The 25,050-nt window shown below is 40.1% G+C and overlaps 1 protein-coding gene across 1 annotated transcript in view; it reads left to right on the top strand.

Annotated features, from left to right (window-relative positions):
• The window catches only part of FAM193A (family with sequence similarity 193 member A), a 137,162-nt gene extending 115,088 nt beyond the window's left edge, over window positions 1–22,074 (top strand). The window contains exons 16-22 of the mRNA XM_032781055.2: window positions 285–557; window positions 1,020–1,302; window positions 3,519–3,705; window positions 5,703–5,933; window positions 12,480–13,317; window positions 19,200–19,281; window positions 21,193–22,074. Of these exons, the coding sequence (XP_032636946.2) occupies window positions 285–557; window positions 1,020–1,302; window positions 3,519–3,705; window positions 5,703–5,933; window positions 12,480–13,317; window positions 19,200–19,281; window positions 21,193–21,286 (1,988 nt within the window). The 3' untranslated portion in view covers window positions 21,287–22,074. The remainder of the gene's footprint in view (window positions 1–284; window positions 558–1,019; window positions 1,303–3,518; window positions 3,706–5,702; window positions 5,934–12,479; window positions 13,318–19,199; window positions 19,282–21,192) is intronic.
• Window positions 22,075–25,050: the final 2,976 nt, after the last annotated feature.

Raw genomic sequence — 25,050 nt, 5'->3', positions numbered from 1 at the left:
GAGTAGAGGGCAGGCCCGGGTTCCCCCCAAACCTCCCAACTCCTGATCAGACACAGGAGGAGCTGACCCAGACTGTGGGTTCCACAAGAGGGGAAGATCACTGAGGTGAACAAATCCACCAATAAGCGCAGGACCCAGCAAGGTAGAGGAGGAACTTTGTCACACTAGATATAGAAGTACACATAAGAGTTCAGAAAATTATAACATGCTTAAATCTGGGCAAGTGCCATAAACACAATTCTGGTAATTCTAGAAGTCTTAATTTCTGTGTGTTTCACTTGAAGGGAGTGATCTATTAGCACCAGCACTCTCAGAAATAAGACCTGAAGCACTTCCTACTACATCTAGCAATGAAGCAACAGCAGTTACAGATAGCAAAGAGAAAAAAAATGCTGCAAAGAAGAAATGTCTGTACAATTTCCAGGATGCCTTTATGGAAGCTAATAAAGTTGTCATGGCAACCTCTTCTGCCACTTCTTCTGTCTCCTGCACAGCTACTACAGTGCAGTCAAGCAGCAACCAGTTTAAAGTATCATCTAAGAGACCTTCATCAATAGGTAAGAACTATAATACATGTGAAGTTACTTGAAGTCAGTTGCTAAATTAATGAGCCACAAAGGTTTTAAAGTAGTATTATTCATATTATGTATTTAAATGGTTTAAACAGCTTCTTTTAATCAAAACTCACCTATTAATCTTGACCTATATTTTTTCTGTAATCTCTTAACCCAAAAGGACTTAATTATGAGTCCTGAGATTAAGGTTGGGTTGACCAAAATGTTGGTGTGTAAAAAGGGAAAATACATTTTAAAGATATATTCTTTAAATATGCTTGAATATCTTAATTACTTAGTTTGTGACTAAAAAGATCACTTACCTGATTTTTAAAGAGCTAGATGTCAAGAATGGCTGGTACGACAGCTGGAATGACTGGTTAGAGCTTGTGGAGATTTCCGTTTTAACTTCCTTCAAAAAATGAAGTAACTTTTTATTTATTTATCTTTTCCTTCCAAATTTAGGAGAAGTGTTCCACAATATCAATAAAGAGGACCATAGACATTCTGCACCAGTTGCACCACGAAATAGCCCTACTAGCTTAGCATCCCTTCCTTCACTCTCTCCTGCTGCACTGTCTCCACCCACTACACCCCATATCCCAAATCTTGCTGCTCCATCTTTCCCCAAAACTGCTGCAACGGCCCCTGGATTTGTGGATCCACATTCAGGTCTTTGTCCTTCCACAGTTGCACCCCCTACTTCAACCACAAACAGCTCTGTAAGTGCACCACCAAGTGTCTGCAGGTGAGTTTACTTTGTTCATACTTAAATTTACATTAAAAATAGTAACCAACATGTAAAATAAATTATCGCTCTTGCAGCACCATTTTGTACACCATTATAACATGAGAGGAGGTCTTGTCCATTTGATAGATGAGCAGAACACTTGAGTTCTGTTCCCTGGTCTGCCACTCACCAGCTGTGTGACTTTGCACAAGTCACATCAAGTGTGATGTTGCTCTCAGGAAAGTGTGGCCATGGTGTTTCTGGGATAGGGTTGCATTTTTTTGTCACATGCAAAATCACACTTGTTCAGTTTATAAGTCAAGACATGTTTCCTCACTGCGTGTGCTGAAACATCACCTGGATTGGAAAAGTCAAAGTATGCTTTCTGGTTCATTCGTCATTCCCAATAATATTTTCTACATTTGGGACTCAATAGGTAATTCTGTTGATGGTGCATAAACCAGAATAGATCCTATCATACTTTGTAATACCAAAATTGTTATGACAGGGCTAACAGGAACAAGAAGCAGTGACAACTTACTTTTTGTTAGTTTAGTTAGCAGACTTGACTCAGAAACCATACAAGGAGTATATTTTATGAGAAAACTACGATATTTAAACAGTGTTTTGACCATAACTGCGCTTGCAACTTTTCTGAGTGTCAGTTCCCCATTTAATGTAATAATTAACATTTTTTGTGATCTTTAAAATTTTAAAGATCTTTTAAAGCATTGGGTGAATTGTGCTATATGAGTACAGGACATTATGGCAGAGTGATTTCATAGTGACACTGATTTTCCATTGTCTGAAGGAATGTTCTAAAGGCAAACCAATTGAGTCATTCTTCTGGGTACTCTGACTTATTATACGGTGGTGATGGTTGCTATGGAGGAGGCGGGAGGCCACAGCAGTAGTTATGATGGGGCAGCTTGAGAACTAAGCAGAGTTATAGCTATCCACTTGAGTTACTTTATATTAAAAAAAAATAAAAAAAAAGTTAGCTTTGTAACATCTGGCTAGCTTTGTATTACTGCTGTTTGAACTAGAGAAATTATTGAAGTATAAAAATGATTCTTTGTAATAAAAAGAAATGTTTCTTTCAGCATAGGTTACCTAGGCTAGTGCAATAGAACCTAAATTTCTGTTAGCACCACTAGGTGCTGCTGTAATGCAAATAATATTAAGCTGTGTAGGAAATGGGATGGAGAAAAAAACAGAAAATACATGCCATTATGTGAATCGTTGTACGCCTTCACCGGGAAAACTTTGTTCAGTTCTGTTATCCCATCTGAAAAGGATATAGTTGAAATAGAGGGGGTTCAGAAACAGGTGATGCGAATGGGGAGAGACATGGAAAAGAATTCAATATGAAGAGATAGTGAAAAGATTGGGACTGTTCACCTTGAGAAGAGTCAAATAAAGAACATAGAACATGTAGAACATGCACTACATTTTACAGTTTCTCATAATGAGACATTAATTATAAGTACTTTTTTCACAGTTTGTATAGTTACCGTACGGAACTCACTTTTGCGATCTTTGAGGATGAGCTTAGCAGAAATCCAAAAGGATTGGGCACTTACATGGATTATGTGCAAATGCAGAGTTATAAGCATGAAGTTATTTTAAATATTTAAGGACATAAATCAACCTTCCCTGGGCTAAACTGTTTTAAAATTGCCTCCTGCAGAGTTTTATCCCTTCTTCTGAGACACTTGATACTGGACTAGTTGGATCACTGTCTGCTCTTTGTTTTCAGCTGATCTTGAGACTCTTGTTTGTAGTAGAGAGTTTGGACACCTGTACAAGCGAGGGGGGAGACAAGGAGAGCAATACTGTGTGACCAACCAGCTCTGCTGACCACCAGTGATCCATAGATCACAGTTTGTGAATCACTTTGCTTTAAGAAATGAAAATAACTATTTTCCAGATTATGAATAGAAGTATACCTTTTAGACCAGGATGGAGTTCTCTAAACAGTGATTCTTCAGTTTACTCATTCAGTGGACCACTTCATGAGCATTTCATGGAGCTATCTCCCCTTAAAACACCCTAGTCTTATTACTTGGTTTTGAACATACAGCTCTGAAGACTGCTAGAATAGGTTTTCGGGTGATGCACATTCCACAATTTGAAAACTGCTGCTTCTGATTCACATACATATCTCTCTTTATATACAGATTAATATGTTTCTTTATTATATTGTAATAAACCCTCTGTTTTCTTTAACACAGTGATCCTGACTGTGAGGGCCATCGCTGTGAGAACAGTAATACGTATGATCATCAACAGTATGATGGAGAGGAGAGCCAAGATGAAGACAGCTGTTCAGAGCATAGCTCCAGTACCTCAACATCCACAAATCAGAAAGAAGGAAAATACTGTGACTGTTGCTACTGTGAGTTCTTCGGTCATGGAGGAGTAAGTGTTATTAAAATCATTAAACAAAAAGTAACTGTTTTCACGTGTGCTGTCATCTGTTGCTGGCTGTAATATTAGTAATAGTAAAAATAAATGACCGTAAATTCCTTTTTTCATTTTTAACTGTAAATTTTACTCTGGTATCTTATAATCAGCTTACTGCAAAGATAGAAGTTTTGTAGATAAACAATGCTTTAGAATGCAATTTCTAAGAAGCACTAAAAATAAGCTAGTGACAATAAAACTATTTCACAGCTAGATTTCCAGCACTGTGTGAATTTAGATAAATTTCCAGCTGTATGAACTTAGGCAAATTATTTAACCTCTATTAAATCTGTGAAATAGGGTGATTATACTCTAGCCACCTTTGTGATACACTAAGAACAGAGAAATAACAGAAAGGTTCAATATAAGGGTAGAAGATGAATGTAAACTGGGAAATTTGTGCATCTAAAAATACCTAACGTGATTGCTCAGCTAGAAGTAATTCAAGAGAGAGCAACAAATGATTTAGGAGGAGGTCAACTTGAAGAAAAGATTAACAATAGGTGCTTAGGCTGGTTTCATGATGGCTAAAATGGGTATCTTGTAGCCACATATGAATCATCGTAAAGTGTAAGAAGAGCTGTGTATGGCTCAGAAGATTATCTCTGTCACCAGCAGAGGTTGGTCCAATGAAAGATATTACCTCAGCCACATTGTCTCTGGGATTAAATCAAGTTATTTAGGCTTGTTTGTATGTATATATCTATAAGTAATGAAATGACATTGAGCAAAAGAGCAATGCACTTCAAAACATTCTTGCCACAAAATCTGTCAAGCACCTTCTCGGCACTAGAAATCTGCAGCTCTAATTTATATAACTCTGTGATCAATTCTGAAGCTTTAAAGGTTTTGTTTTAACTACGAATTTTTTTATTCTTTTTTTGGTGAGCTGGCATTATCTAGTACAAGCAAAGCTTTAAAACGCTTCTTTAAATTTAAAAATAAGTTTCCTAATTCTTAGTATTACAAATATACTTATTAGTGAATTATTTTTCAGAATTGTAAGAAAAATGCAGTAAAACACTGACTTGACCAACTTAAAAGGCATTTTGTAGTAATAACAAAGCTTATTATTAATTGGCTATGGGATCTCTTTCCTTTCACCTGCTTTTCTTCCATGCTGAGGGTTTGACTCAAGCCTGTTTAAGTCAATGGGAATCTGAAGACTTAGGTGCATACTCCTTGCATATGCAGCAAACATGAACATTTTAAAAGTTCTGTTTTTAATTGCAGTTTTTACAAATTGAATTAGATACTTCAGTGTGGCAATCTATTTTAGAGTTTTACACAGCCATCCATTACCATAGTAGCTAATCATCTTCCATGTAAAATCTGTAGTAATAGTGAAGTACACAGTGGACTTCATGGAGTCTCTGACGCTTTTCCCATTTTGGGGTAAAAACTATGCTTATGGGTATTAAAACAAAATTAGCCATTACTACCTACATTGTATAGCAATAAAGACAATTCAAAGTGACAACCAACCCAGCTCACTGGATTGGGCTGTAGTTTTAGCCTAAAGTCAAACAAACAACTGCATGAGGGTGGGGGTGGGGGTGGTGGCTTATTTTTTTCCCTACCACTAAATATTTACGTGGAAAACAGTGGCAGCAAAGCCTTACTCCTTTTTCAAATTACATTTAATAATCTGTCAACTACCGTAACTAATTCCTGACCTATCACTGGAAACTCCTTTGCTGGCATTTCATATCCCTCTACCTCCCCACTCACCTCTTCCACTACAAGATAAAAGTAAACAAACGGGTCTGGCTAATAAGACAGCCAAAAATGTGTTGTGATACTGTTGTCTGTTGCATACAGATGCACACAACTGACATTGGGAGTCGGTATAGTTTATGCACTACATGAAACTTCATATTGCAAAATTCTAAGCTGTACTGTGAAACTTTCAAGCCAGTTTACTGTATTTTTTTTTCTCTTATGGCCATTAGCCACCCGCTGCACCAACCAGTAGAAATTATGCAGAAATGAGGGAAAAACTTCGTTTACGTTTGACAAAGAGGAAAGAGGAGCAGCCGAAGAAACCAGACCAGATTTCTGAAAGAGAGAGTGTAGTTGACCATCGAAAAGTGGAAGACTTGCTACAATTCATAAATAGCTCTGAGACCAAACCAGTAAGCAGCTCTCGGGCAGCCAAGCGAGCAAGACATAAGCAAAGAAAGGTAAGAAACAGACCCATATTTGTCATAAATTATCTAACTTGAATTTAGAAAGGCATTGTGTATATAGGTATTTGTGTGAAACTTTCCATCGACATCATTTTGAATGTCAGACTACTGACTGAATGTGTATTACTGATTTTAAACTGCCATTGATGTAGCCTGTAGCATACAGGTATATAACACAGTTGGTTTAGTCTGGTTCGGTATAGTCATTGTGCTGTTTTGAAAGCTATCTGAGTTTTTTTTTACTCTGAGGATTTACCAGTATATCGTAGCCCTCTTTTTTTTTAATTGCATATAAATTGCATATTAGAACTGCACATCACTAAAAGGAGGTATTTTTTAGTGTCAAAAATTTCAAGATCTTTGAGTAACCATCCTGGAGTGCATTAATGTTACACATTAATAATGAGCAGATGTAAAAATCTAGCATTCTTTACTATCAGTCAGCTCCATTAAAATGTTCCTTCAACCATGTAGCATAGGAGCAGTATGTCTGCTGATGTGGAGGAGACTCAAGATATGTAAGTAATTTGCGCACCTTCTACTGGATTTGGAAGCTGCTCTTGGTACCCTCTACTGTGGTCTAAGTGGAATTAAAGACAGGTTGAGTGAAGAGCCATAGGGCTTGGCTACACTTGCAGGTGTGCAGCGCTGGGAGTTACAGCTGTCTTCGTACAGCTGTGTAGGGAAAGCACTGCAGTGTGGCCACATTTGCAGCATTTGCAGCGCTGTTGGGAGTGGTGCATTGTGGGCAGCTATCCCACAGAGCACCTCATCACATTTTGGCGCCGTGGGTTGTGGGAAGGGGACGGAAGGGTGTGGGTCATTCCGCTTCCTGTCCCAACGGCCCGTGGTGCATCGCTTCACATCCCAGCAGTCACAGTTTTTCCATCCACGTTTGGTGCCATCGTGAGTCTCCCAACGGTTTCTGTGCAGCACGATTTCTCTGGGAAATGGAGCCCGAGCTGCTGAGGACGTTGCTTATGAGTCTCGCCAGCACATGACATTTGGCAGTTGAGCTATTCCTTCAGCTCCAAAGTGACAGTGAGGAGTCCAACGATGATATCGAGTCGCCTGACACATATGACACTAAATTGCGTGTGGCAGTAACAGAAATGCTCAGCACCATGGAATGCTGCTTTTGAGCTTGGGAAACAAGCACTGAGTGGTGGGATCACATCGTCATGGAAGTCTGGGATGACAATCAGTGGCTGCAGAACTTTTGGATGAGAAAAGCCACTTTCATGGGACTGTGTGCTGAGCTCGCCCCCCCACCCTGCGGCGCAAGGACACGAGATTGAGAGCTGCCCTGCCAGTGGAGAAGCGGGTGGCTATTGCAATCTGGAAGCTGGCAACTCCAGACAGCTACCGATCGGGAACCAGTTTGGAGTGGGAAAGTCGACCGTTGGAATCGTGTTGATGCAAGTTTGCAGGGCCATTAATTGCATCCTGCTAAGAAGAACCGTGACTCTGGGGAACGTGCAGGACATTCTGGATGGCTTTGCACAAATGGGTTTCCCTAACTGTGGAGGGCGATAGATGGGACGCATATTCCTATTCTGGCACCACCCCACCTAGCATCCGAGTACATTAATCGGAAGGGGTATTTCTCTATGGTTCTCCAGGCGCTTGTGGATCACCTGGGCGTTTCATTGACATTTACACAGGCTAGCCTGGAAAGGTGCATGATGCACGCATCTTTTGGAACAGTGGCCTGTTCAGGAAGCTGCAGGCCAGGACTTTTTTCCCAGACTGGAAGATCACAGTAGGGGACGTCAAAATGCCCATTGTGATCCTTGGAGACCCCGCTTACTCTTTAATGCCTTGGCTCATGAAACCATATACAGGGAAGCTTGACAGGAGCAAGGACCGGTTCAACTACAGGCTGAGCCGGTGCCGAATGACTGTGGCATGTGCTTTTGGCCGTTTAAAAGGACGCTGGAGATCTCTTTATGGGAAGCTAGACTTAAGGGGAAAGCAGCATCCCTGCGGTTATATCCGCATGCTTACCCTCCATAATATTTGGGAAGGGAAGGGTGAAACATTCAGTGACGAATGGACCTCCAAGGTTCAATGCCTGAAGGCTGAATTTGCACAGCCAGAGAGCAGGGCTATTAGAGAGGCCCAGCACAGGGCTTCAAGGATTAGGGATGCCTTGAGGTAGGAATTTGAGGCTGAAAACCAACAGTAATGTTTGGTGCCTTGCACGGGAGTGAAGTACAGTAGTTACAATGATTTGCGGTGCCTATTTTTTTCCGGGGCTACGGTATCTTTCACTTTCTGCAATAAAAAAAATTGTTTTAAAAGCCAAGAATTCATTTATTGAAAAGAAAATAACTAAAAGGGCAGGGGAGTGGGGTGGTGAACTGTACAGTCAGAGGTTTGAATATGTCCTGCCTGGAGTGCTGTGCAATGACTGCTGCACTTCAGGATGAAAATACTGCATGGTGATGGGGGTTGAGTGCAGAGGGTAAGGGTCGTAGTTCTCAGGGTTGGTAAGTGAACATACAGGTGTTGGGGGCAGCTGGAGAAGGGGGTTTTGAGCTGACATTGGGGCACAAGGGAAAGAGCTTTGGGACAAGATGGGGGTGGCATGGTAGTGCTCTGCCTGCATGGCTACGAGTGACTGGATACAGTCCGTTTGGCGCGCCAGGATGCTTATCAGCTGCTTCATGCTTTTCTTCTTAGCCACTGCCTTTCTCCTGCTTTCTCTTTCCCTCCACTGCTGCATTTTTTCCCTCTAGTCCTGCAGTTTTTTACTCTCTCTGGCAGACTGATTCATAACTGCTTTCACCATATCTTCTTTGCTTTTTCATGGCTTCTTCCTCAGGTTTTGTAGCCTCTCAGCAGTCTCTGATACGGCCAGTCGAGAATTCAAGGACACTGTTATTAGAAAGACAAAAATTGAAACATTTAACAGAGAGGCAGCATTTGTATAATCACAGTGAAGGAGTTTAAAGTCTCACTTTAGCATACTTTCCACATACCAAACAGAGCACACAGAACCCACAGCGGCGAAGAAATGGTGAGTAAGGGGGAATGAGTGCTGGAGTTAATTAATCCTGGAAGGTATCTCGCTGCTGTGGGTCACCTGGGAAGGGGGACTGATTGGTTGAGGGCTGTACTAGGGTTTCTGTGCGTTGGGGAAAGCAAACAGCTGCAGGGGGATCTACACTGAACACTATCCCAACATTTTCCACAGGAGTTTATCCTGGAAGATATCTCGCTGCTGCAGGTCACCTGGGAAGCAAGGGAGGGTCTTCTACAGCAATGCGGATTCTGCCCTGGCCCCTATGCAGCTTGCCTGTGTGCAGCAATGGTCCCGCCACCCCTCACGCCACAGTGGCGCGGACGCGTTAGCCTGACTGGGATGAGGACCACAGTGGCTTTCCCTATAAACTTGCGCAAGCACATTGCCCATGCTCTGTCAGAAACTTTTGAAGAGATTACCGAGGCCGATTACCGCGACGTGATAGACCACATCAATGGGCTGTTCCACATCTAGGCATGCATGCATGCATGCAGCCATAACCCCCCCTCCTCTCCCGAAACATTTCCATCCTGAAAATAAAAGCTCCTTACTGGGAACTCGCTTCTCTGCTTCTTCTTCACCAGCAAGTTCCAGCTGCTGCGACTGGCTAGTTTTCTCCTGGCTTGAGAAGACCTCCTGGCTGCATGCCTCTTGAGACTCTGGGGTGTCCCCCCCACCCCAGAACCCTCACTCTCGGTTTCCTTCCCCCCTCCTCTCCCCGCTCTGAACTGTCCATTGTGGTCATCGGATTGGCAGTGGGGTCACCCCCAAGTATCGCGTCCAGCTCCTTGTAAAAACGGCAGGTCATGGGGGCAGCACCTGAGAGGCGGTTTCCCTCGCGGGCTTTGCAGTAGGCACTCCGCATCTCCTTTACTTTAACCCTGCACTGCACCGTGTCCCGGTCATGGCCGCTTTCCAGCATGGCCCTTGAGATCTGCCCATAGGTATCGTAATTCCTACGGCTGGGGGGAGGAAGCTGTGCAGTCACAGCTGCGCTCCAAACACTGATGAGGTCCATCAACTCGCCATTGCTCCATGCTGCGGCTCGTTTTTGGCGCGTGGAGGCATGGTCACCTGGAAAGATTCACTGATTAATTGCACTCGACACCTGGCTGAGCAAACAGGAAGGGGATTTTTAAAATTCCCGGGGCATTTAAAGGGCGGGTCACCTGAGGCCAGGGCTGTAGAGTGCGAACTGATGAGCAGAGTGGCTGAACAGGCTTCTAGAGATACCTCCGAATACCTCAGAGGCCAATTACAGCGCTTTTGGTGGCCACACTTGCGGAGCAGCGCTGCATCACCAGTGCTGCAATCCTTATACCTGAGGCAGAGCAGGAGTACAACCAGCGCTGCTGCCAGGGAGATGCAGCGCTGTATGTGCCTTGCAAGTGTGGACGGTGAGTAAGTTGCAGCGCTGATGGTGGGTTTACAGTGCTGCAACTCTCCAGTGTAGCCAAGCCCATAGTCCTCCTGGTTGGCTGGAGGGTAAATATTCATAGAATCATAGAAGATTAGAGTTGGAAGAGACCTCAGGGGGTCATCTAGTCCAACCCCCTGCTCAAAGCAGGATCAACCCCAGCTAACTCATGAAATTGCAGTATGAAGTCTGAACTTAGCTAGCTTTTGAATGCCAGTTGACAAAAAAAAAAGAGGAAATATATGGAATTATGTCCTTCAAAAATTGTGAAGATTTGGTTGTGAGGTGGTACAGGAAAATGGTTTAAATTTTGGTCTTATCTTAATAAACAGAAAATCTAGGTCTCTTGTTGAGTTGATATCTTCACACACCAACTTCAGGATATACAGGTTCAAAATAAGGCTTAAGTTACTATGTATGTTTTTGAAATCTGGAAAATAAATTTTGTAAGATCACTAAATATTCAACATTTTAGGTGATACTTTACTTTGCATATTTGGATTATTATATTTTGCTATAAATTTGGGGTTTGGGGTATTTAGTAGGGGGGCTAAAGTTGTTTTTAACATAGGCCATACTAACGAAAAATAGACTATTTTTTCATAAGTCCCAAAGTTAAGAAGAAGTTTTCTTTAAGCTGCTTGTTTTTAACATTGTCCGTTAATTCATTTTAAAAACACAAATTATGCAAATATAGTGCTGTGTACTCCAGAAGAAACGAATCAGAAGATTTTATAGGATTTTTTTTCAAGAAAACCCCTCAAAAAACCCCCAGACTTGCTAATCTCTTAAAATGAATGGGTCACATATAAGTGCTTCCAAAAATTTACAAAATTTTTGCGAGATCTGGCTGTCAACTAGCAAATGGTACCATGCAAGAAGCTACTGCTCGTAATTTAATTGAGAGGTAAGCAAACTTAGCACAATAAAACCTTGATTATTTTCAATAATAACTGAGAAGACCCATTTTGAATTAGTAATCAAGTAAACAGTTTTTAAAAATTAATAATGATCGTCTTTTTGTTTTTTACAACTTTAGTGTTAATTTGTTTCATAATTTATAAGTAAAAAGGACTGTGATTCTCATATAATGTTACTGGATGACATTATTTTTATTGATGGTTGTTAGAATTTAAAGTACTGTGGAATTTTCCAATTAAGAGCATATTTTCATATCAATTTATTAAATGTTCAGTGGAATACTATGCTTTTAATATTATAAAAACAATACTGAAAAAAGGGTGTGATCCACTTCAGTAATATGCATAATACCTTTATCTAGGTGTGTTCACTGGATTTTCAGGAGAAGGGCCTCTTTGTGGTCAGGAATAACACTGTCATGTTTCTTGTGTCATATTTACACCTGTTGGTACTATATATGAACGCCCAGCCTTTATCCACCCCAGCAGCCTATTCTTGCTTGTGATATTATAAAGGATATACAGTTGTGCACTCAGTTGAATATTGTCTCTTTAATGTTGTTATAAAAATGAGCTGAAAAATGCTTTTTTCCTGCTTTATATTGAGCACAATGCAAGTTATTGTAAATGGAAAATGTGCTATAGCTTCATGGACAATATATGAAGGTAGCTGCTAAATGTGTTCCTTTTAAATTATTTGCCTCTTCTAATATTCTTGAGGGGTACATTTATGTTCCATACGTGGGCTTGTCTACACTACTGTGCAGGATTGATCTAAGATACGCAGCTTCAGCTATGTGAATAGTGTAGCAGAAGTCGACGTACTTAGATCTACTTACCGTGGTGTCTTCACTGTGGTAAGTCTGCAGCTGATTCTCTCCCGTCGACTCCTCTTGTGCTCCTTGTTCTGATGGAGTACCAGAGTCGACGGGAGAGCACTCAGCAGTCGATTTATCGCATCTATACTATGCGATAAATCAACCCCTGTTGGATTGATTGCTGCCTGCCAACCCGGCAGGTAGTGTAGACAAGCCCTGTGACTTCCAAAATTCCTGAACAAATCCCTTGTAATGTGGAATGTTTAGAAATTAGCTGTTGAGATGAAGATCTTTTCCCAAATGTCTAGTTCTTAGAATCTTTGTCATCAATTATTTAATAAACTGCTGCTTTTGTAGCTAGAAGAAAAGGCTCGTCTTGAAGCAGAAGCCAAAGAGAGGGAGCATCATCAATTGCTTGAAGAGCAGAGACGGCGGGAAGAGGAGGAGGAAGAAAGACTAAAACAGGAGCTGCAAGAACTTCAGCAGTTACAGGCTGTAAAGAAAAAGAAAAAAGACAGAACAAGTAAAGACTGTCAGAAGATGGAAATGCTTACTCGAAACTGCCAGGCAGTGAAGGAATCAATCCCAAACCCACCAGAAGACATTCAGAATGGCATACTTGAGCAATCAGAAAAGGTAGAAACCTCATCTAGTTCACTGTCTAGGCATGTAAATCATGTGGAACAGAGGCCAGTTCCTGAGATGGTCTGTGAACTGTCTGATCCCACAAACACTAGAGACTCAAAGTTGCTTTTCCAGAAAGAGATGAATGTGAAACAGCATGAGCCCCTGTCTTTTCTCTTTGATATAATGCATCATCATAAAGAAGGTAATAGTAAACAAAAACTAAAACAAATGAACAAACCCTGTGCTGAACAAATGAAAAAGCATGCTGAATCCCCCAAAGCAACAGAGATTCAGTCTAAGACAAGAAACCAGCTTGAATCCAAAGTGAAAGCAGCAGAGCTCCCACTGCTTGCAGAGCCGAAAAAAGAGGAAAAAAAAACAAGCAGTAATAATAACAAAAAGCAGCTGAATCACGTAAAGGAAGAGAAAACACCTGTAGTGAGTGAGTCCCCTTCTCCAAGTGAGCAGCAACAAAACAATAAATTGATACTTGCAGAATCTCCTCAGCCAAAAGGCAAGAACAAGAAAAACAAGAAGAAGAAGGGAGACAAAGTCAACAATTCCATAGGTAAGTGCATAACTAATAAATTTTCATATAGATTAGTTTCAAAATGTTGGGACAGCTTTCAAATCACGCATGTCAGTGTAAATTGAGAGTAACTCACTGATGTTAAACAGATGTGAGACGAGAATCCGATCTCCTGCATCTAATATCAGTCACTATAATGACATTTTTAGTTAATTATGCTATTTTTCTGTGCTCTTAGCATTGATATTTAATCTGATGTTCAGTATTAATAGAGATGCAAATAGCTAACCAGTATGGAATAATAATTATGGAAAAACATGTAAGAGATTATTACAGCTAGTGTTTTTTGTATCCCGTCCATACACTTTGAGTCAACTAAACAATAGCATACAAGTACCATCTCTTTCATAAAACCTATATGAACTGACATACTTGAAGTATAATTACTGAATATTTTGATGGCAAACCCCATTTTGGAGAAACTCTTTAACTAGTTTTCAAAGCATGTTTTTAAAAATAATCTCTACTGTGATAGGAAGATTGAATCAGTAGGAATATAGAGTCTAAAACCAGTCACTCTCATATCATGTGGTAAATCAAAGAGCACAGGATTCTGCAGACAGAGAAGAGTTCGTTATGCATACATTGATTTCACTTAAAAACAATCTTTCTCCATAGAACATCTCTGTACTGGAAAGGTGATTTATAAAGCAGGTTCAGTATTTCATTTTATTCCTCTACAAACAGTTTCACTATGCATTCACAATGAGTAAATATACTGTGAAGTAAAATAACTGAATGTGAAAGTTTGCCATCCAAATAACACACACCAGATAAGAATTGCTTCATACATGTATTTTATGCATTTTTCCTTGCTAAGAAATTATTAATTATAAAGCATGTCACTATATTTCTCACACAAGATGGAAAGATGTACAATTCTTTTCATAAAGTGATTTTTAGCACTTCTTAAAACGTACAGGTAACCTCAGAATAGGCATATCGTGAGCAGGTGCAGTGCAAGCTTCCCCTAATAGTGCCCTGCTACCCAAAATACCACCTCCACGTGCTAGCATAGTTCAGAATCTGTGTCTATTCAGTCTTTGATGAGACTGCTAATTTAGTGATATGGACATTTTCTACGTGGAGTTGGACTGAGAATGCCAACAAATTTTCTATAAATCACCAAATAGCTGTGTGATAGCAGTGCTTGAACTAAGCATCTATGGCATAATGGCGCTTAATTTTAGCATTTATGTATTTCATCCTTGCAGCTCTCTTTAGTATTCTACAGATTAAAACTTGAGATCTTTGTAGGGTGGTGTAGGGTATGTTCCAGAACTTCACAAAACTGAATTATTGTAAGTTTTTCATTACCAGAGCACAGAACAAATGCATAGTGATCATGAGTGCTGGATGAGGAGCCCAGGTTTGTGTTCAGTGGTCTTATGCTAGGATTGAATGAAACCTACCTCATATCTCTCTCAGATTCTTCCCATTCCTTCACCCTTTTGTTTCCCTTCCCTGCACATCTAATTGTAGCTTGTTGGGGATTGGGCTTTGTTTTTTCTTTCCCTTCACATTGGCCTCACTTCCCACCCTTCTGTGCATACTGTCCTTCTCAATTTGCAGAGGAGAATCATAGACCATGCCACCTCTCTTCCTCCTCCTAGATATATTTGATGGGAATTAATGATCACTACTGGTGAGGAACTAGAAGGTGTGGAAGGCTCTATAATAGAGCTGGGTGAATAGCTGAATTTTTTGCTTCAGCCAGCCAAGTGAAAAATCAGGAAAAATTTGGTTCGATTCCAGAAATGTTTGGAATTTGTCAGCAAACTTTGTGCATGTCCAACACAAATGCCTTAAACACTGGAGTAAGTTGTGTGTCTGTAACCTTTAGTCCAGTGGTTAGGGCACTTTCCTGGGACACCCAGCTTTGAATCCCCATCCTGGAGCAGGAACGTCAGCTCAGATATTTCTCGTCCCAGGTAAGCATCCTAACCATTAATCTATAAGGTATTCTGGGGTGGGATGTTCTCAGTCTCTCCTCTTGAAGCTATTCCACTTTGTGTACCTAAGTATTTATTGGGCCAAAGACAGAGTGACTGTCTAGTGATAAAGGCTCTCCCCTAGCAGGTAGGAGTCATGGATTCAAATCTTCTTGCTGCCTAATTGAGCACAGTGGGGTCCTGGTCCTGGACTTGGGCTCCTAGGTGCTGTGATCATACAAATAATAAATAAGGAAAGCAATTCTCCAGTTAGTTTTTATACAGAAACAGGCTTGTTCATAGTAGATTTAAAACAGGGAGACTTTAATTTTGCATATTTTTGTAGCAGCTTCAAAAGTTGCTCTAAAAAAAGGGAGAGACTGGAGTAAGTAACCATAAAACCCCCTAGGTACCCCAGGATTCTCCAGAGTGCCAAAGCCAGTAGTATCTTTAGAGAAGAGTCTTATGTAATTTAACAGGTAACTAAATCTCTAGGCTTTGAAGTTTACCCTTCTGTGAACCAGACAGCCCTTTAAATACATAGCATCTCTCCAGTACTCTCATTCTGCATGGTTTCATCATAGTGAGAAATGATTACATTATCCTACAATAAAATGATGCTTTGTTAAATGAGAAGGGATCCCTCACTGGAAGCAGCACTAGCTTCTTCCCTCAAGTTTGCCTACTGATCCAGTCCTACTATTTTAATAATCATTTTCTAAGACAATGAAGCTTGCTTATCCTTCTTCCAATTATCTTCATTTAAAAACCCATCTTCTAAGTTGGAATATCTTTTCACCCTTCCTAATTTCATCTCATCTCCATTTTAAGATCTGAATTAGGAGATGTGGAAAATTACGATTAGTGAACTCTTGCTTGGCTTGTTTGCTGACCACGTTATTCCAAATACAGTTTACAGATTCACTGTTCAGTATCTCAGAGCACCTACTGATTATCATAGAATCATCAAAATGAAGGGTTGGAGGGGACCTCGAGAGGTCGTGTAGTCCAGGCCCCTGCACTGAGGCAGGACCAAATATACTTCGGACATCCTTGGCAAGTGTTTATCTAACCTGTTCTTAAAAACTTCCAATGATAGCATACCAAGATTTTGTAGGCATCACGACAGAGTTTTAATGGGGGGATTAGGAGGAGGATTAGAGAGTTTTCTTCTCAGCCCTTTTGGCAGCCAATTGTCTTGGAAGATGCAGCGCAAGGATCTGTGCTAACAAGAAGACCTAAAGGTCTGTTGCTGCAGTTAGTTTTTTAGCATATTTACTTAGATTACATGGAGAGAGACTTTTTAGACAAGCAAAATTTAAATTATAACATAAAGCCATTTTGTGGGTTCAATTCCTGTCAAAACAACGTTATAGTCAACAGTAGTCTCCAACCATGGTTAAGATACAATTAAATCTGGCAGGGTAGACTGGACCAAATTATTTGAATGTCCTCTAAATCACGTTCTAACAAAGCATATGCCATAGCATCGTTGTATAAGAAATGAAACATGTTTTTGTTCTAATGAATCTTTTCTCTGACTGATTCAGAGGAACGATTTTAATCCATGTATCCTTTCTCCCTGTTGAGTATCTTCATCATTAGGCTGTAGAGTCGTTCTCTCTCTCTCTCTCTGGCCCAGTGAATATTTAAATATTTATACAAAGAGAAACAGCTTCAGCAGGAGAGATAGTGGGGAACCCATTCTAGAACAGCTCTAGTTAGTATGCTCACCTGGGAGCTGGGAGATCTGAGTTGAAGTCTCTGCTCCAGAATGTGGATTCAAACCTGGGTTTCCCATATACCAGCCATATCCCTTAAGCACTGGGCTGAATGGCACACATGCACATTCATGAAGCTAATTAGGCTAAATTCAGGAAATCGTTTTCAGTTGACCAAAACAGCAGGTTGGGTTTGTTTGTTTGTTTTTGGTTTTGGGGGGGGGGGGGGAGGAGGGTTGTGTTTGGTGAATGAAGTATTTCTCTGAAACATTTTGTGCAGCTCTGATCTGTATCGTGGGGTGGAGGGTGGGGGAGAGACAGGAAGGGGAGGGCGGCCTCTGCAACATATTATCTATTTCTGCTGTTTTCTCCTTAGATCAAGTACTTCTTCCTTTTTAAATATAAAATCACTTTCAGAAAAAGTGATCGGACATGGGCCCTATTTTACAAAGCAATAATTTTATTCTGTAATTACTTGTTGAAGATCCTGGACTAGTGCAGATCAAATGAGGCATCCGTTAATATTATTACAACTATTCAGAAGCGATACCCTGATCTGCTCTTATTCTGGATTCAGCCATCAGTTTCAGCCCTATGAATCTCCAGTTACTCATGGGTTTCGTTTAGATTGGTAGTTCTTGGTCATGTTGTTCCAAATTTAATAGATTGCCGATTAACTGGAGTTAACTAATTAGTTTTAGTGCTACATGTTTCACAAGCACTCGTTCCAGATCATGCTTCAGCACAGTGTAAACTGAACCATGACCAGGAACAAATGATTGTGGAGTGGGATAGATAATAAGACAGTAAATATCATAACACTGCTGTATAAATCCATGGTAAGATGACACCTTGAATACTTCGTGCAGTTCTGGTTGTCTCATCTCAAAAAATATATATATTAGAAATGGAAAAGATACAGGGAAGGGCAGGAAAAAATGATTCAGGGTATATAATAGCATCAGTATGAGGAGAGATTAAAAAGATTGGGACTGTTCAGCTTGGTAAAGAAACAACTAAAGGGGGCTATGATAGAGGTCTATAAAATGATGAATGGTGTATAAGAAAGTGTTATTTACCACTTTGCATAATACAAGAACCAGGGTTCACCTGATGAAATTATAGGCAGTAGGTTTCAAAACAAACAAAAGGAAGTACCCAGTACTTTATCACAGAACACACAGTCAACCTGTGGAACTCATTGCCAGGGGATGATGTGAAGGCCAAAAGTATAACTGGGTTCAAAAAAGGAATTTAATTAAGTTAATGGAGGATAGGTCCATCAAAGACTATTAGCCAGGATAGTCAGGATGCAATCCCATGTTCTGGGTGTCCCTAAGCCTCTGACTACCAGAAGCTGGGATCGGATGTCAGGGATGGATCACGTGATATTTGCCCTGTTCTGTTCATTCCCTTTGAAGCATCTGGTATTGGCCATTGTTGGAATATAGGATACTGAGCTAGATGGATCATTGGTCTGACCTAGTAGGGCGGTTCTTATGTTTAGATTAGCATTCAAATCATGTTAGTTAACTTGAGTTACAGCCTGACCAAAAACTAGTCTAGACAAAGACATAATGAACTGTGGTTTTTTTAAGCATCCCATCCTAGACCAGTACTATTCTTTATACTAAATAGGTTCTGAGGTCGGACAATGTTTAAATATGGATGTTAATCATGATAAAAGCACAGAAGATCACAATCATAGCTATATCATTATTCTGGTTTCATACACTATGATCCAGGGCCAGTAATACTAACACTACAAAAAACCATCTCCCAAAGTATTTTTAAATCAAATGTGAATTAGATTGTTGCAAAAACTGCCTCTCGGCTGTATAGATTCATCAGAGGGTGATGAGGCTAACAAGTTCAGGGCGGCCAATTATTGTATATTTTTCACTCTGAGTAACCCTTGCTGGCTGATCAGCTCTTCAGTTTCCCAGTCTGTTCTATATTTGAACTCTCTCTTGCATGGGCCAGTCCTGTGGAATGTTTTGTAATCAATGTGAAGAGTCAGTCTGCTGCTGATTCCTTTTTGTCTTTACTATTGGAAATAAGTTGTTTAGTTTTTTTTAGCCTTCAGCCAAAAGAAGTATACAAAGGCCAAGCAATCCTCAGAGACCTCACTCAGTCTGTCCAAATATTTTTTACTTCTAGAGTAAAACAGCCAACTGAAACTAATTTGGTGTATCTTTCCATTTTGCAGATGATGTGTTTCTCCCCAAAGACATTGACCTAGACAGTGTGGAAATGGATGAGACAGAACGGGAAGTGGAATATTTTAAAAGGTAAATAAAAGTGCTATCAACTCTGCTTGTATGCCTGTTGTGTTGCTTAATATATGTGATCGAAATGAAAACAATTAACTCTTTTTTTATAAAAGCATGGTTACTGTAATGAGTGTCAAAGCTATAGCTCTATAGGTAGAAATTATAGTCATGTGGCCTTAGGACAGAACATGGAGAACCAGACAAGAGTCAATAATATATATTTGCCATACTGCAACAGACATTTATCTATGGCATCTGCTATTCTGCCTCCATCACTGACATTACTTATTACTTTGGAGGAAGACTAAACTTTCCCACAATGCACTTAGCTATCTGTTCAGTGCTGTCTGTTTAGTTTTTTAAACTGTTGATCACCATGGTATCAGAACACTTTGTACTGTTTCCTCTGAACTCTGGCAAGTTATCCACTTACACCAAGAAGACGCGTTTAATGGGCTCACTAATTTTCTGTCATTTTAAAAAAAATTATGTTTGAGATTTCCTTTTATAGATATAATGGAGAGTACTGCCTGAATCAGTCAGAATTCATAGAAAATCCGGGTTACAAATATTGTTATACAGTTTGCCTGTACTCTTTAGCAATTTCTAGCAATGAACTATACTACAGCAATGAACAGTACAGGCTGACTAGGAGTTGTGTAATTGGTACTTTTTACTGCCTCTTTAATGTCGCTTTATCCCCATTTTGGAATTTCTCTAGCAAGTTGCCTTTAAATCTCTTCTATTCCAGGTTAAAGAAAAGCTTAGTCCTTGCAGTGTAACTTTTGCCTTGCCCCTCTCACTGTGTCCCGTCTCTTCCGTGGACTTTAATTTTCAGGCCTGTTCTACACCTAAAACTCAGTCAACCTAGTTACATCGCTCGGGGCTATGAAAAATTTAACACCCTGAGCCCTATAGTTAAGTAGACCTAACATCCAGTGTAGATTGACCAGGTCAACAGAAGAACTTCTGTTGACCTACCTACCACCGCTGAAAGGTGGATTACCTACATCAACAGAAAACCCTCATCCGTCAATGTAGGAAGCTTCTGTACTATGATACTACAACATCACAGCCATAGTAGTGTAGATGTACCTTTAGTGAAAGCAATTTAGCATGCCAAAGAGGAACTAGATACTACTTTTGTGAGTATTCTCTTGATGCTCACATTTACTACCACAAATGCTAAGAATTGCACAATCACACTCAATGGAGAATATAGCTTGCTCTTGATACAGGACACAGATACACATTAACAATCGTTGGAATACATGCTTACCTGTTTTGAGTTGTTCTTGAAACATTGTCTCTTTCATGAACTATATGTCCAATGAAACTCAGTAGATAATTTTTTTGTTTTTTACTTCTATCCAGATAAATGGACTATTGTCTTTTGTCCTACTTTCAGCCACTTCTTGGATACTTTCTCATGGAGTTTATTTGTGTCTGAAACATAGCTTTTAAACGTACAGATTCACTACAGTCAAGAGAGGACCGCTGTATAGAAGTAATAGTGTCCTGAATACAGATGATATGTAAAGCAGAGGCACTGACCACTTAATTTCATTAATTATTCTAGACTGGGGTGGAGTTTTTTTGTTTGTAAAAATAGGAGCGTTGGCTCAGTGTCTAACCAGATTCCAGTTTGGATAATAACATTTTGTTTGCCTTAGTACTTCTTATTCTTTGTTGAATGCAGTAGTCTTCGCTATGTCTCTTAAATGTTAGTGTTATTGTGGACTGTTGAAATGGTTGGTATATGCCACACCAGCGGTAGTTACATTTCAGTGGTGGGTGAAGTGTTTCCTCTGTGTGTGATTTACAGTGTTTTATGGTCTGTTAGGATTAAAGATGCTATTTAAATATTTGTATCTCTTTTCTGGTAAGCAGTGTAACAGTTTCACTTTCTCTTGCTTGTTTTGTTTACAGATTCTGCTTGGACTCCGCCAGACAGACAAGGCAGAGACTTTCCATCAACTGGTCCAATTTTAGCTTGAAAAAAACCACCTTTGCTGCTCATTGAAATGACACAGTTTGGGGAGGGAATCCTGCAGGAATCAGTGAAAGACAACTCCACTTATCTGTCCTGCTGTGCTGAGAGCTTATCTGGTCTTGAGCCAGCGCTGCCTTGCCTTGTCCCCAGTGCTGTGTGAATCTGCACTGAACCCCTTGGCCTGATAGTTCTTGCAGACTGAGAAATTGCCACTTTCTACCTGAATTTGTTAGCTTGTGTGCTTGTAGTCTGTGAGTGAGACTTACTTGATTGTAGCTGTATGCTGTTGGAGTTGGAACAGTAGATTTTTTTCCAACTCCTTCTGATTGCCTTGGCCTCAAAGACTTTAAACCTGCTTCCTAGGCTTGGGTGGAGGCCAAAATACTAGTTTGCATCATCTGCAGTGGCTCCTGTCACTTCTGCATCTAGCTATGTTTTGTCATTCTGACTTCTGACAAAGGAATGGACCTAGTCAGTTGCGCTTTCATCTGCTCCAGAACTCTCCTGACACGGTTTCATGAAAAAGAGGCTCTCATGGGACAAGCATTTCCTCAATTCTTTCACAATCTACCGTTAAAGAGTGTACAAGTTACGCTATTTGTGTTCTGATTTTTTCCTGACTTGTAGCCAGCTTGTGTAAGAATACTTGCAGAATGAGAACGTTTAAAAAAGAACAATACTCACACTATCAAATCTGTTATAGAGAGTATAATTGTATTAACACTGAAGCCTAACTGGCTACTTTTTTAACATATTGTTAAGTAATATTAAAATCATGTCTTTCTTTTTGAAAGATGGAATACATTAGTATGGCAGAAGGCTTGTGTCTTGCTTTTTTCTGCTTGGGGACAGGGAGTGGAGGAACAGAAAGGGACTGGTGAGTAAGCTAGACTCTTCTAAATGTAAATGCGTCTTGGATAAGATTGTCAATGAGAGCCCTGTGTGGTTTAGCGTGTTTGTCTATGAACGCTTGTATTGAACCCATCCAATAGCAGTATGCACGCTATCTGCTGTAAGTGTGGTGTACTCTTGTGAATGCTGGAATTCATACTATGGATTATACAAGCACTCTGATACCTCTCTTTCAATAGATATGTGAGGAGAAAAACTACACAAATCTTTAATACCACTGTAGAAAAAAGGTATATGGTATGGCTTCTGTGCTACCGCAATACAAATGTTAAATAACAATAGTACAGATCACCAATGTCTTTTCTAGCTTGAAGGAATAACTCAAGGTTCTGATTTGATTGAAGATACTGTTATGTAAATTTAGTGCTTATGAAAGTGGCTATGGAATGATAGCCCTAAAAACTGAAATCTTCTTTGTAGATGAGAAACAGTACAGATTTTCCACTCTTGCTTATCCATTATATCTCATCTTATCCTCGAGGGACTGCTTATTGAAATGAAGACACTCCTCGTGCACACCCATTACCTGGTTTCTCTGTTAGAGCTACAAACAATTCTACTAATTAATGCCAATTATTTTGGATAACTGATGGGAGAGTTAAAACTAGACTCGAACAGCTTTTGGTCTGTGCCAAACTGGGCTAAATTTTATCCAGTTATGTAAAAATGAAAGGATTCTTGTCCTCATCAGTCCTTTGTACTATATAATGCACTAAATAGTACCATTACACTGAAATCTAAAAGATTAACCAAGACCCAACCCACCATTATAAAGATTGTCTATCTGAATGTGAAATCTGAGTTCTTCAGTAACAAGGTATAACACAAGGTGGCAATGTGGATAACAACTACTTGCAATTTAAGTTTTGAATGATTTACTCAGTAATGAACTATTAGTGTTAAATGGAATGTCTGCGTCTTGTCATGTGACCAGATAACATTCAAGATTCCAAATACTATGCAATTTTCTTCTCTTCCCTCTTCCCCACAATAGGTGTGCTGTTAAGAGGGCAAATATTGGGTTTTCTAAAATCTATTAAAAATATATGTAAGTCACTTCCTACACTTAGAATGGTTTAATAAAAATTACCTTACCTCCCCATGTATTTAACATGGTGCACTCAATAAGTTGTTAATATAACATGCTTTCCTTTTCTCTATTTTGAAAATATTCATTTTATAAGACTTAACAAAAAGAATTGCCCCACACTTGAATTGTTATATGTAACTTTCATTCTTAAAAGTTGGTACCTCAATGCTCTTCACAGCTGACCAGAATATACAGATAAAGCTTATTCAATTCCATCCAGTCCATGGAAAGCATGAAGAATGAGTCTGAATGGATCACCTATTGCTCCTATATGATGGGAATTTACAGGCAAGTCACTTCTTCACCCTACCCCCAAATCATAATTGTTTTAGTAAGGACAATCAGAGATGTGAGCAGGGCTGGGATCCAGGAACCCTTGAGTACTAATCCTTGCTCCAATACTTATTCTGTGACCTTAGGTCAATCACTTAACCTCTCCGTCTGTTGCCCTGTCTGTAAAATGAGTATGATAGACTCATAGGTCAGAAGGGACCAACATGATCATCTAGTCTGACCTCCTGCACAAAGCAGGCCACAGAACCCTACCCATCCACTTCTATAAAAACCCCTAACCTATGCCCGAGTTATTGAAGTCTTCAAATTGTGGTTTGAAGACCTCAAGCAGAGAATCCACCAGCAAGTGACCCGTGCCTCATGCTGCAGGGGAAGGCAAAAAACCTCCAGAGCGTCAGCCAATCTGCCCTGGAGGAAAATTCCTTCCCGACCCCAAATATGGCGATGATAATACCTTCCAAGCATACAGTGAGCCTTCATTTAGGTAAAGTAATATCTAAATATTCAACATTATTATTAAGGCTTGTAAAACACAATATTACTGCCTGAAACATCATTGTCTTTGCTTAGAAATATAAAGAAATTTTCTGGCTTGATACATAAATATATTTTCTATATTCAGGTCTATTTTCTTTATCCTGAAGGTAACTAATTTAAAAGTTTTATAACATAATTGCAGTGCTTGTAAAACACAGTTTTGCATCCAGTCTGCTGTGGGGAGGCTCTTTTTTTTTTTCTTTTTTCTTTTTTTTTAAACTATATTTTTTACATCATTGTCTGACAGGCTCTATGTGTATTAGAGGTGTTTTTCAAACAATTTTCCACTGTTGCTCATGCTAGTTCAGTGCTACCAGTATTAGCAGCTTTGAAAGCCATAATGTAGACAGGCCTCCAGCTGACACTGATGTTATAAGCACTGCCACTTAGCCCCCTCATAATGGATCTAACCTGTAGTTCTTGGCCTGTCCACATGATGGCTCTTAGCATTGCTAACAGCAATTATGGTGAATTTTTTAAACATTTTCCCAAGTGCAGATGGGAGTTATGAACAGGGGAGTCCAAACCATAAGGGTACGGAATTGTTCAGACCTTCATTACTCCCTAGATCCAAAGGGGTTAAATGTGGATGTTCCAAGCCTGTACCCACACTAGCAGTTTTCATTAGTGACAGTCAGGGCTGGATTAACACAGGGATGTTAAGGACTGCAGCCTGGGCCCTTGGGTTTTGAGGACACCCCAAAAATATGGATCATTTACTTCATTGTTCTTCAACTGGCAGCCTGCAGGCCAGCTCTGACTTGCAAGGGGCTTCTGTTTGGCCTACTGCTGGGTATCTGCTCCCTGTTCATGCCTCCTGGGAAGCAGCAGCCAATCACAGCTGCTCCGCAAGCAGCTGAGCTCAATTCTCCTTCCCTCAGGAGCTTAGCCTCTATTCTCATAGGAAGGGAGGTACAGAGAAGCCATCCCTGCTCACAGGAGAGGAAGAAGAAACAGAAAG

The sequence above is a fragment of the Chelonoidis abingdonii genome, chromosome 5 (assembly GCF_003597395.2).
Source record: "Chelonoidis abingdonii isolate Lonesome George chromosome 5, CheloAbing_2.0, whole genome shotgun sequence".
In the NCBI taxonomy this organism is placed as follows: domain Eukaryota; kingdom Metazoa; phylum Chordata; order Testudines; family Testudinidae; genus Chelonoidis; species Chelonoidis abingdonii.
This window is presented reverse-complemented; position numbering and strand designations above follow the sequence as displayed.